The sequence below is a fragment of the Panthera tigris genome, chromosome C1 (genome assembly GCF_018350195.1).
Source record: "Panthera tigris isolate Pti1 chromosome C1, P.tigris_Pti1_mat1.1, whole genome shotgun sequence".
Classification (NCBI taxonomy): Eukaryota; Metazoa; Chordata; class Mammalia; order Carnivora; family Felidae; genus Panthera; species Panthera tigris.
In genome coordinates, this window is record NC_056667.1 from 156,826,602 (window position 1) to 156,840,229 (window position 13,628).

Genomic DNA, 13,628 nt, shown 5'->3' on the forward strand with positions numbered 1-13,628 from the left:
CTGTGGATATTCAAATATATTGATGATTTGAGGGAAAAAGGACTCTGTATTCACAGGATATCTTAGTTTCAAGACATACTTTTAGTTACTGAGATATAACCCCATTTTGCAGATATGGAAGCAGAGACTCAGAGAAGTTAAGCAATTTGTGCAATATCAAATACCCTTTGAGCAGAGAAAATACAGTGAGTTTTCAAGTCTCAGTCTTTATCAAGTGCTTTTCTCTGCCTGGGGTGCTTTTTCCCTACTTCTTCATTTGGCAGCAATAAATATTGGCCCTCTTTCAAGAAAGACACAGCTCACAAGTCACTGATTCTCCTGCCATTCTCCCTCTCCACACTTTTACTTCTGCCCCTAGCCACAGAACAGTTCGTAGTCACTGCTCATATCACACTTAGCACAATGGAACAAAGCTATTTGTTTATATGTCTAGCTCTCAGAGCAGGAACTACTTAAAAGCAGGAAAAAATATGTTATTCATCTTTGAATATCCAGGACTAACAATGGGACGGATTCATTTACTAGTATTTGTTCAATGAGTAAGTCAGACTCAAAGCAGGTCTTTTGACTCCAAAGCAAATTATCTTTCCTCTGTGCCTCACTGCATTGGGGCACAATTACTAACTTTATATGTTTATAGGTTTATATGATTAGGGTGAACTTACCAAGATACACATTTGCACACACACACTCACACAGTTATCCATCAGCAGGTGCCTTGTCATTGTACCTAATACTGATGGAGGAAACATGTCCCCTGCTTTTGGAAAACTATCAGTTTAAAAGGGAAGACCCCTGTTTACAAAACAAGAGACCAAAAGACAGAGTCTGAACATATTCATTGCCATTCAGAATGAAGACAGCTTTTTGTTAAGCAGACACTAGAGATGTGTTTGGAATTAAGGGTTTTAGGCAGTCAATTGTGCCAATGTTTTGATGGGAGAGTGATATTTTTAGTTGAGATCATGAAAAACTACCTTTTGTCACGGTCAAAGGGGGTTAAAGCAGACTGGATTGCTGGAGTTATCATTATAACAAGGCAAAGTCAGAACAGAACACTGCCTGGGAAGCAGGGCGGTGAAGCTGACTGCTTAAGCCAGTTTCTTAAATTATGTAAAATTCAGGAGCTTATCTAAATAACAAAGGGTTTGAACCAGATGAGCCTCCAAGGTTCCCCTCGTGTTAAGAGCTGATGATTCTACCTGGCTTGAGATAACTCAGAGGTTAGCATTTGTGCAAATTGCAAACTCCCCTCTAATTGTGTTGCTTGCCTTTGGGAATGTTGAGAGGACTAAAAGAGATCCTGTTTGTAGAAGACTTTGTAGACTGTAACCACTGTTCTGACCAATCTGCTCTAATTTCACCACTTGGCTGCTATGTGCCTTTCTCATCTTCAGCATTTCCCTTTCTGAATACCCCATAGAGAACCAACTTACTTACTGGCTGGCGCCTCACCCTGAACAGTGAACGGATCACTCTACACAGTCCTGCAGACTGCCCTTCTCACAAAACCCTCCCTTTGCTTTAGAAATTTTCACTTTCAAAATTATTATGAATTAATAACCTTGTCCCAGAATGGAACAAACCAATACTAGTTGAATTACCTCTGATTTACTCCATGCAATTGCATACCTGTGCCCCATCTAGAATTTCTTCTGGGAATTAGAGTAAAAAGAACACTTATCACACCAAGGAAAAGTATCAAAGGAATTAGAATCAAGTTTCTACTTTCTGTTGCACTGTTAGAAAAACTGCATTGGAGCCATAGAAAGATTTCCATCTTAGAACAGAAGTAACCTATAAATTTGGTTTGGGACTGAAACAGCATTACAGACTTGATGAGGAAAGATAGGGAGGAAAATCTCCTGCCTACTATATTCCTTCCATACTTAATGCTGAATTCCTTTTTTAAACTATTTTTATATATTTTTATAAATTATCTAAAATCCTTTTATATGAACAAGTTAGTATTGATGCTTAGGAAGAAAACAAAATAGGGCAGTAGAAAGTTCCAATAATTTATTTCTAAAGTGGTTTTACTCCATCGCTTCTAAGACTTTGATAGTTAATATCAATAGCTCCTCTCTTTTGCTTCTGCTTAAAAATAATTTCAAAATCAATGAAAGCATTTCCTGAGAATAGATTTTATATGCATCAAAAACCAGTGTTTGTGTAACTGGTATTATGGAATCATTACCTCAATTGACATTGTTCCAGGATTGGTGTAATATAAGTTTCTTGATATCCAATCTAAGGCCAGGCTCATGGAAGAACCCAACCTAGACAGAGAAACTAATACTGTCCTGTTGGTGCCATCTGTCTTCACTCTGTGAATTTCACCCTGGAAAGAAGGACAAGAAGAGGTGAGCTGGTTCAAAGGCCACAGCTTCCACATGGAAGCACAGCCACTGCTGGCTGCTATGTTTCTTGAACACTCCTCACACTTGGAGGAAAGGCAAAGGTCCAGCGCCATTGGGTGGGCTCGCTGCGTATAATACTATAACACCAGCAACACTTCAAAAATCATGATTTTTTCAGTGTGTCAGAGGACTCTGCAAGGCTTATCATTCGGGTTGCTTCTGATATTGGCTACAGAGATTTATTTCCTAACTACCACAGGCCATAGTCATAAAAATAACCCATCAAAGGTGAAAATCAGGCGGCCAGAAGCATATTTTACATAGAGGTGACAAGCCTCAAACAGAAAGATCTTCCTCTCTTCTTTATTTGTAATCTCTTTGCCCCTTCCCCCTCCTCACAGCTTTCTCCTCTAAAGGGTGAGCTCCAATAGAAAGGGAACTGAAGGAGGGCTCTTTTTATCCTGGGGGCAAAGATGCTGAGAAGATTCCAGCAGCCACATCAAATGCTCTCCTGGAATTCTTTCAGAGAACTATTGCTTTTTGTTTTGATTCATAATCATTTTTATATTCATCTAGTATCTTCTATTAGCTTAAAGCTCCTTAGGAGTAATCTTTGTTACTGATTCTTGGTGTGTATTCTCCAGTTGGGAGTGGCTAGTTTGGCGCAGAGCAAAAGTAGACACTTAATAATTGCTTGCTGAATGAATAAATAACATCCAATAGGTTAAATGTGCCTATTATCTGCTCTTTGCTCCAGGTCAGCCTCCTATTTACATCCTTCACTGATTCAAAAAAACTTAGTGGTAAATTAATTTATTTCTGGACCATTTCCCTTTTATCCACCCAGCAAAAGTTGGCTTATAAGAAGGCATTAGTGTAGGTAAGCTCTTTGAAACAAGTTATATACTTTGAATGTTATGCAAAACTTACTGGATTCTCAACCCAATAGATGAACTGCTCTGAGTCATCAAATTCAACATCATAACCGTTCATTATCCCTGCTATGGGAACCATAGCATCATTGCTCTTCACCTCAGGATTGAGGGAGATTCCAAAAATTATACTGTATCTCACAGTTATTAAGAAAGGTTGATCATCTGTGAAAATAGCAGATATCAGTCAAAATTATATCCTACTATTCCCAGACATTTAGAGTAATGGAAAGCAGTGGATTGTTACCATCTCATAGGATAAAATGCCATTGAAGCTTTGTAGCAAAAAATACCGTACTTGGTAGATATTTCATCGGACAATCCAGGGCCTTTGATTGGGTTTCAGTGGGTTGCTAGGTCACCAAACCTCCAACCCTACATGCAACACTTCTGGACTTTCCCAACGTAGATCAGTATTTACCTTGCTCTTCATGAATTCCTTACTTACATGGTTAAAGCATCCATGTGTGTTCAGCATCACATTCTACACATAGAGAAACCTCACTAATACTGAATTTAAAAAGTGAAAGAAAACATATAGACTATTCAATTTGTCTTAAGTGTGCTCAAAAAATAAAAACACTACCACGTGTGGCTTGGTGTTTATTAGATATTTTAATTACTAAATGAAATCCAATTTATAATCTCCCCAATTGCTGTTGCCCAATGGCTGTCTTTCACACTAGATTCTAACTCCCAAAAGGTAGTGACTATGTCTGATTTACTCACTATTATGTCCCCAGAACCTCGCATGTAATCGTTGCCAAATAAATATTTGCTAACTAAATGAATGACCACATAAATGAATAAATGGATGGATGCATAAGTGGAAGTGTAAATAGTGTCTTCTAAAGTTCTCAAAAGTATCTGTATTTTGCAACTTTAAACATCCTCAAAATATCTTATTCAAACTAGCAATTCACTTAACCTCCTTAATAGATAAAAGGTCCTTTTTCTTTTCTTTTTCTTGCTTTTTTTTTCTAAGCAGGTTCCAAGGTTTATTTCAAGACAAAACCAACCACTGTGTAAACAGAATGCTTGCAGTAGAAACACCACACATCTTCAGCCCATAGGAAAGCACAAAGTCATACTTGAAGTTGTTTGGTGAGCCTCAAATATGGACTCTGGCCACTCAGGTTTGATAGACTGATGTCTTCTCTCAGATTGGAAACTTGTTGGCTAGGGACCAGAACTGATGACCCAGATTCCTCATCCCTTCCCAGTGCCAAAGACATGGATACACCCTGGCCATCTGTCTCTTCTCTGGTCTAAAGGTCCTTTTTCAAAGATAATCTTTATCCTAGCTGTAGATGCTTTATCAAAAAAAAAAAAAAAAAGTCCAAAATGATGAAAGTCAAGAGTGACGTATTTAAATTCTCTCAGAAAAGCAAAACTGGGGGGCACCTGGGTGGCTCAGTCGGTTAGGCGTCTGGCTTTGGCTCAGGTCACGATCTCATGGTTTGTGAGTTCGAGCCCCGCATCGGGATCTGTGCTGACAGCTCAGAGTCTGGAGCCTGCTTCAGATTCTGTGTCTCCCTCTCTCTCTGCCCCTCCCCCGCTCACACTGTGTGTGTGTGTGTCTCTCTCTCTCTCTCTCAAAAACAAATAAACATTAAAAAAAATTTTTTTAAATAAAAGGAAAACTGGAGTGTGAGTTTCATGTTATGAAGACATGTATATGACATATACCACATATTAAGCAAAATATAAAATGATTAATCATTGCATAATTTTCATCTGCTAAAAATGATGCTTTCATTATTTTGATAATCTGGAAAATTTTCCATCCTCAATGTGATTTTAAGTTTATTCTGAGAGAGAGACAGAGCAAGAGTGGGGGAGGGCAGAGAGAGAGGGAGAGAGAGGATCCCAAGCAGGCTCCTTGCTGTCGGCACTGAGGGCTCAGTCTCACGAACCGGGAGATCATGACCTGAGACAAAACTCAGTCAGATGCCCAACCAACTGAGCCACCCAGGTGCCCCTGGCTCTTAACTTATTTTAACATCTCATTAGCTTTTCCTTTTTCCTGGCATTTCAGTTACTAAAAATTACTTAGCATTTATAAACCTGGAATAAATTTAAAGTAAATACTGCAACTATTAATGTTTATATTTTACAAAGTCCTACAATATATAGCATTTCGTCTTTCCATTAAACCTGTGAAGTTGTTTTCAGCTGAGGCCAATGAAACTTGCAGGGGCTAGTGAGAGTGTAGGTTCACAAGCCCATTCTCTCTTAACTGCTCCACGTTGCCTCTCTTCTGAACAAATGAAAGAGCCATAATAATCGCCCCTATTTATTGAGAATATGGGCCATATAGTATGCACCAGATATTATTTCACTTAATTTATCTCCCAGAAGCCTCCAAACCCTGTTTGTTAGAGTGTTACCAACCCCAACCACACCCAACTTTCAAATGAGGCACAAAGAAATTAAACAATTGTCAGGTCCTTAGACTCCAAAACTGGGTCTAGTCTAGACTGGGTACTAGTTATTGAATATCAAACTACCACTCAATTCATTTAATTTAACACGCAGTAATAAAATGTGTAAGCTATATTGGGGTTTTATATGTACCTTGAAATTATATTGAGATATTTAATTATTTATTGATTATATGTTGTAAGTGTTCATTGGTTCAGTAAAAACAAGAAGTATTCCCCAATTTCACAGTAGAGATTATAAATTCTACTTACTCAAAACTGAATATTGCTCTTTTTAATGTGTAATTTTCATTTTGCTTAATTGGAGGAATTCTCAACCAAAGCACCTAAAGAACTGCATTTCTCATCCATCGAACATGGGCTTTCTTGATTCTTCCCAGAAGCACTCCTCTCAAGCCCTACCCAGCTCTACTCCTTTGGCCACTATTCCTTTGTCAGGCTAAGTCTCAGGCTCTTGATCTGATCGCTGCTGGCATATTTGAGAAAATATATATACCACTTACCACTAGTGAACATTTATGGGCAATGAACCAGAGGGTGGGAGTCATTTAGTGCTGCACTGGCAGAAAGTGTGAGAGCCAAGGCGAAGGATGATACCAGAGAGAGTGCATGAAAAGTGTTCTGTGGGAAAGATAAAACGAGTGATTTGATGACACAATACAGCCATAAGGGAATAAATAGGCGGAAAACACAGGAATGAAGAAGGAGCAAGAAAGAATATCGGAGGGCTTTGTCATTCACTGAACATTTACTGAGTGCTACTGCGTGCAACAAGCAAATATCAATGAATCAGGTGGAGGCTTAATCATCAAGGAACTTGAGTCTACAGAACTAGGCAAAGTATATGGATTCTGGATCATAATGGCCATGAAGGAATATGCACAAAAGTACCTGGGGTGGGATGGGAAGGAGTTCAGAAGGAGGTGATATTTAAGCCATCCTACCACAGTATGTCTTTTGAAATTAAAAATCATTACTTCATTTTTATTCTTTATGTCATGATCCCATTAAGATTAGCACTAGCAGGGCAAGAAGTAAAGAGGAAGCAGTTGGTAATGGGAAATTTATGTTGTAATTGAACAGCAATGTTTACTACTTCCTAGCTAGGTTCCCCTTAACTCAGACATTGCACTAAATGATCAGCGCCTCAACCTTTCTAACAGTGTGTGCAAGGAGTGTTTTCTTCTTATGTTGCACATAATCACTGAGACAATTGTCTTGTGTCTCGCTCACACTGAGTTGGAAACTCATTTTGGATTGGAGGTTGTTTATTGTAGAGGACGCTGGGCGATGTTTCGGTTTGCTAAAATGTTGTTGTTTATTTGGTTTTGGCATTGTGGAGAACATATTTTTGAAAGAATAAAAAGCTATTTTATGCAGAGAAAGATCTTGGCTTAAAATTTTATGTCACCTCATTAGGAAAAAATAGAAATATCTCATAATTCTCTTACCCAACTGTAACCACTATTGGTGCTTATGTGTGTTGTCTCCCAGATCTTTTTAATGCATATTTTTACATGGCCAGTGGTGAACAGCCTGCCTTTTCACTTAACCTCATCGTATGCACTTCCAAAGATATTCCAAACATTTAGTAAACAATATTTTAAAAGCTATTTAACCTGTAAATCAAGTAAAATGTTTTCATCTATAAATGTTAACAAGTCTTCTAAGCTTCTGATTGAAAAAATTGTGCCCCTCTTTTTCTTAGTTAACATATATTGGCATTCAGTTACCCAAGTGGTACTCAAAAATCAATTGAGCAATACTAAAAAAGTTCCACCTCAGTAAAGTCAGCCAATGGAAAACCCACTAGTGGAATTATTTGTGAAACAACAAAAGCTACTACTTAGATATCAATCACCATCAGATCGTTACATTGATTACACCAATCCCCAATGCACAGTTCAACAACCTTTGCGTGGTGAAAGAATGCTTTGTATCCAAAATGTCTTTAGCTCAGTTTAATCTCCTGCTGAAAGACTCTGAGGACACACTAAATTAAACAGTGTCAACAAGGATTAGGTGCATAATAAGTCTCTGAAGAAAAATGGCAAATGCCAATCCCTTTGTAAGCATTACCAATAATTAAAATCTTTCATCATGAAAGTATCATTGCAAAATATTATATCTTGATGGAATTCAATTTTCAGTAGGCCTACATTTGCAAAATCTGTAAACACCATTAATTTCCTGGATTCAGCAAAAATTTTCCACTTGAAAAATAACTTTCCCTCTAGATTAAGATTCTGTTTTCTCTTAGCTTAAGGATTTTTTATCATTAAATATTTAATTTTAACTTGTCTGCAACCATTTTTGTCAGGACCAAAACACATTCAAAAACTAAAGTCAAAGACCTTGAATTTAGAATAACTCTCTAGATTTTTAAGCAAAGGTAAATGATTTTTAAAAAGACTTTATTATTGGGGGCAACTGTGTGGCTCAGTCAGTTCAATGTCCAACTCTTGATTTAGGCTCAGGTCATGATCTCGCAGTTTGTGGGTCCCAGCCCCGCATCAGGCTCTGCACTGACAGCACAAAGCCTGCTTGGGGTTCTCTCTCCCACTCTCCACCCACTCCCTGCTCACACTCTCTCTATCAAAAATAAATAAACATTAAAAAGACTTTATTTTGTATCACGTACATACTCCAGCAGAAATCTCTTTTGTGGATTGACTATATCTTTCCCTTTTGTTCTCACTCCCTAATAATACTAATAAGAAGAAGATCTCCATCAACCCAGTAAAGTATCTTGGATGACACAAAGATTAAATTGCTCAAATAATCACTTAACAATCTTTCATACAAAGAAAACTTTCATTTTTAAAATACCAGATATTAAAGTTACTGCAGTTGGAGTCAGAAGGCTTATGCTAGAACACTCATCACTGACTATTAGTGACAACAATAAAAATGAGATAAGGAACCTGAGAGAAGGAAGCCATACACAAGTGTTAAGAATCCTTACTTCCTAAGTGCAGAATTTGGAGCTTCCCATTATCACTGCTTGTCTAACTGTAACCAGGTAAAAGAAAACGTGAGCTTAAGGATTGTTTAATCATATCCACACACAATATGAGCTTTATATACAGAAACTATTACAACTGAGGTGCTCAATTAAATCACCCCACATGGCATGCGTACTCCAAGGGAACACAGCACACGTCCCACATGGCATGCATACTCCAAAGACTTGCTGAATCAAAGGGAACACAGCACACGTTCCGTTAGCAAGTGGCTTAGAGCTCACACTGCTCTGCTAAACTAAGGCAGCCTCCACACTTAAAGGGCATACGGTACCTCTCAAGCAAGTCACAGAATCGTAAGAAAGACTCCATCCTGAAGGACAAGCACAAGAATAAAGGTGCGGCGTCTGTGAGGAAAGCAAGCATAGATGGCTGCAGGAGGAAGAAGCACATGAATTTTCACCTGTAATGGAAAAAGAAGAGAAGAAAACATTGGTGAATGGAAAACCTCCCACATTGAAGTGCACAGAATGAATTAATAAAGAAAATGTAGCAAAATGTAGTGTACACACACACACACACATGCGATATCATTCATCCGTAAAAAAGAAAATCTTGCCATTTGCAATCAGCATAAACTAAGTGAAATAAATCAAAGAGAGAAAGACAATATACTTGTCTATACTATAGTATACTATATGATATACTATATGATATAACTTATGCTATAAGATATATAACTTATAAATACTATGTGCTCTAACTTATACGTGACATCTAAGAAAAACCAAACTCATATGGAGATTGGCAGTTGCCAGATGCATGGAGTAGGTAGTGCACAAAATGGGTGAAAGTGGTCAAAAGGTATAAACTTCCAATTACAAGATAAATAAGTCCTGGGATGTTATGTGAAGCATTATGACTACCATTAACAGTATTGTATTATACATTTGAAAGTAGCTGACAGAGTAGATCTTAAAAGTTCTCATCACACACTCACACACACACACACACACACACACACACACACGTTATAATTATGTATAATGGTGGATATTCACTAATCTTATTGTCACTATCATTTCATAATATATACATTTATCAAATCATTGTGCTGTGCACCTAAAATATAATATTATATGTCAAATTTATCTCAATGTAAGTAAATAAATAAATTTTTAAGTATGCACATAGTCATGCTGTTATTGTCCCCCTGGAGGCCACCAGTAGAGACTCAAGTAGATTAAGTTAACCTATGTTGGTTTGGTTTTTTCCTAAATTACTCTACCCTTCCCTGGCATCATGCTTTCAACACAAAACTCATAAGAGAAATAAGAGAGAGAAATGACTTGCCCAAGGTCACAGGTCAATCCTTTATGAACAAATAGCTACTGAGTAACCCAAAGCTCAGTAATAGAAATACGATGCCAAATAACATGTGTCTCCTTGCCTAAGCTAAAAGATCTTTTTACACTAAATGAAATCAATGTGCATTTTCCCTTTGTGACCTTGAAATTTATCCACTATTGTCCAAATTTTGGTTAAATAGTAATCTTTTATCTTTCTATTGATGATATCTTTGTGCATCTCTGCTTTTTAAAATAAGGGAACCTATGTGCACCCCAGGCTCACAGGATGTCCTCTAGATCTTATACATTCTTATTATATATATTGCATTAGATTCATTAATCTATTCATTCACTCAAAAAACATTCACTGTGCTCTAAGCACTATTCTAAGCACTGAGAATACTATAAACATGGGAGCAGATATTCTAAAAAAGGGAGATAGAACTAAACTACCAATGCCAAATTTTTAAATCATCTAGCCACACACACATCTAGGATGTGTGGAATATATCACATCTACATCTAGGAAGACTTGGGATAGCTACACCTACAGAGCACTGGCGCCATAATAAACGAGTCCTAAGAATAAGCTCCTTTAGATCACAGAAGGGTAGCAATAAAAGGATCTAAGGGACTATCTGGTCTATGCAGTATTTGTCAGCCGAGGAAACAGGGATTTAGAAATTGTCACAGAGACAGTAGCCAATTGCTGAATAAAATGACACAGTTTAGGTCTGTTGTTGTTACATACAAGTTTTTAGTTTACCATGATAAATAAAAGTAATGAAAATGTTAGGACTGCGGTGGTTAGTAAAGAAGAAGGGAGTATATTGCCCAAACAAATAGGTCTACAACATTGTACACTTAGCATTCTCAGAATAAGTGCTTTCCAAGCTATTCCCAGGCAAGTGTCTCTGTATCACTTACTATTAGGTTGTTTCACAGGATGAACTGCAACAACCCCCAGGGGCTGCTGAACATTACGAATTATGACTGACTGGTTTCCACCATGCCACTTATTGGCTTGCAAAACCTGATAAGTAGAGCGGTCAGTCCAGTACACAGAGTCTTCAAAGATAGTTAGGGCATAGGGATGTCGCAGAATCTGTGAAGCGAAGAGAAAAGATGAGACTTTGCCAACAAGTACAAACCAAGGCAAAAAATGTAGAAAAGGATATCGTTTAGGATTTAATCATTTAAGACATAGGGAAGTCATTGTTCAGGAGACAGACAAAAAATACACTGCTTGACCTATAATTATCCCACTATAGCACTCAAGATACTTTCACATTTTTGTCGCTTTCATATTGAGAAAGCACTTTCACATTGTGTCGCTCAGTCTTCATTTTTTCTCTGGTCATTACACTGGGCATCCATTTTACAAATGAAAGCAACACTGAAGGGCAGAAAGTAAGGTGACTTATCTGTATCCCCTACTCCCAACCCTTAGCTCCCCCCCCTCCTCTGTTATCACCACTCGTTATCCAGTGCTATTTCTGCCACTACAGATTCACATTAATCTGACCGAGCCTACTTGCATGCTTCCTGAAGGGAGGGAGGCCCTGCCAGGGCCCCTTAAAGCCATAGAACTATCACCAATGGCAATTTTAAATAATGGCTCTTTGCTAAAATATATATTTTCTATATCTTCCCATTCAAATTGTGAAAATAAATTCACCATAATTTTCTGAATAAAAGTTGATTAATGTACAGAATTGTTGAATCAGTATGTTGTACACCCAAAACTAATATAGCATTGTATATCAATTATACTGAAATTAAAAAATACAAAATATACAACAGGCTATGATTTAACTGAGAAAGCTAAATATAAATTATTAATTTTTGCTCAACGCACTTTTTTAAAGTGTAGAAGCAACAGATCAGCCTCTACAGATCAACTTAATCACACAAATCGTTCCCAGACATGGCACAATCTGACCATGAACTAGAATAAAAATATTTATTTTCTGTTAGTAGGAAAGATGGATTGGCCCTCACTCCTGTTGATATTTCCTGGATTGACCTTGTAATGTCTAAGATACAAAAATTAATCTCTTAGTTCTCTTGTTAACTCTATTTGCTTTCTACTAAGCCGCTATTGTGGGTTCAGCGTGGTCTTCCTCAAAACCAACTTACCAAATCACTGGCTATCACCTGCCTCCGATGCTGTCCATTATAATCACAATAGTCTATGTAGTCAAGATAGGAATCTATGAAATAGAGCAGTCTGTTGGGGTAGTCAATAGTTATGCCACTGGGCCAGAAAATCTTGTCCTGAACAATGACAGTGCGCAGACTGCCATCCATGCTAGCTCGTTCAATACGAGGGTGATGGCCCCAGTCAGACCAGAACATCAAATGGTCACTGTGGAAAGAAATCAGTTACCAGTCAGAAAGGATATATTTCAATAGGGAAAGTAACTGCCATTTTAAGTAATACAACATCATCTTTATGTTCTGCTTAAAGTAAATCATCTCTAATTCAGAACATCTATACAGAGTTTATTATTTCCTCTGAGTGTCACAAAGTAAAACTGTAATCATAATACAATCATAAGCCATCTGGGTGTTTCTAAAATGTTCATAAAACATGCAGTACATAATGACAATGAAATGTCTCAATGCCTATTCATGTTTCTGTACAATCCACAAATAGTTGATCTAGAAAAATCCATCTGGCCTTGTTTATCTACCCTGTCATTTTTTAAGATAAAAGTCAATTTATTCATCATCAGAGATTCATCATAAATTTCACTGGTGTGTATTACTTTATAATATCTAGGAAATCTATATTGCATCAAGCATAATTTGTCTAACTCACGATCTTACAGAGAAGAACTGAAGTTAGAGAATTTTAAGTAAATTCAAGGAAAGAAGCCATCAAAGGTTTCTAAGCACATGGGAGAATTTCTTCTTCCCGTTACGACCAGCGGGCAAAACTTTTCTTCCTTCCATGACATAAAACGGAGTTCTAATAAACATGAAATTGAAGCAGGAAAATCTTGCCTTTTTGGTTGTATAACCATGTTACAGCAAACTGGCCCGTCTATGGAATACCACTGAATGCATTCATTAGAGACCTAATTATATAATTCTATGACAATCAATTCAATAATTGTGTTACCAAGCTAATAAATCAATGTGTTCTTAAATTGAACAACCAATGGCTCTTATGTACTTTATGAAGAAGAGTATACAGATAAAGGAAGGGTACCAATAACTACTTGGATGGTTACCATATCTATAGAAATGTTTAAACAAGGTTTCATTTAAAATCTTAAGATACACGTATAGGCCAGATCATGCTATTATTGTTTTTCCCTTATAACCATTTCAAGGCGATATCATTAAAAAAAAAAAATCTTACCTAGTCCTGGGATCTAATGCTAGTCCCCTTGGATTTGATACATTATGACTAATCAGCACAGTCCTGTGAGTCCCATCCAGTTTAGATACTTCAATTGTTTCCAGAGCATAGTCTGTCCAGTAAAGATTGCGACCTACCCAATCTACCACCATACTTTCAGTCATAGTGACACCACTGTTAAGTAGCTAAAGAAAAAAGGTGAATTAAGAG

At 37.3% G+C, this 13,628-nt stretch overlaps 1 protein-coding gene across 1 annotated transcript in view; it reads right to left on the minus strand.

Moving 5' to 3' along the window:
• LRP2 (LDL receptor related protein 2) overlaps nt 1–13,628 on the minus strand; it is a 198,056-nt gene that overhangs the window by 78,733 nt on the left and 105,695 nt on the right. Inside the window, exons 28-33 of the mRNA XM_042994641.1 lie at nt 13,419–13,603; nt 12,188–12,416; nt 10,976–11,153; nt 9,034–9,162; nt 3,291–3,457; nt 2,198–2,341 (exon numbers count right to left, since the gene is read on the minus strand). Of these exons, the coding sequence (XP_042850575.1) occupies nt 2,198–2,341; nt 3,291–3,457; nt 9,034–9,162; nt 10,976–11,153; nt 12,188–12,416; nt 13,419–13,603 (1,032 nt within the window). The remainder of the gene's footprint in view (nt 1–2,197; nt 2,342–3,290; nt 3,458–9,033; nt 9,163–10,975; nt 11,154–12,187; nt 12,417–13,418; nt 13,604–13,628) is intronic.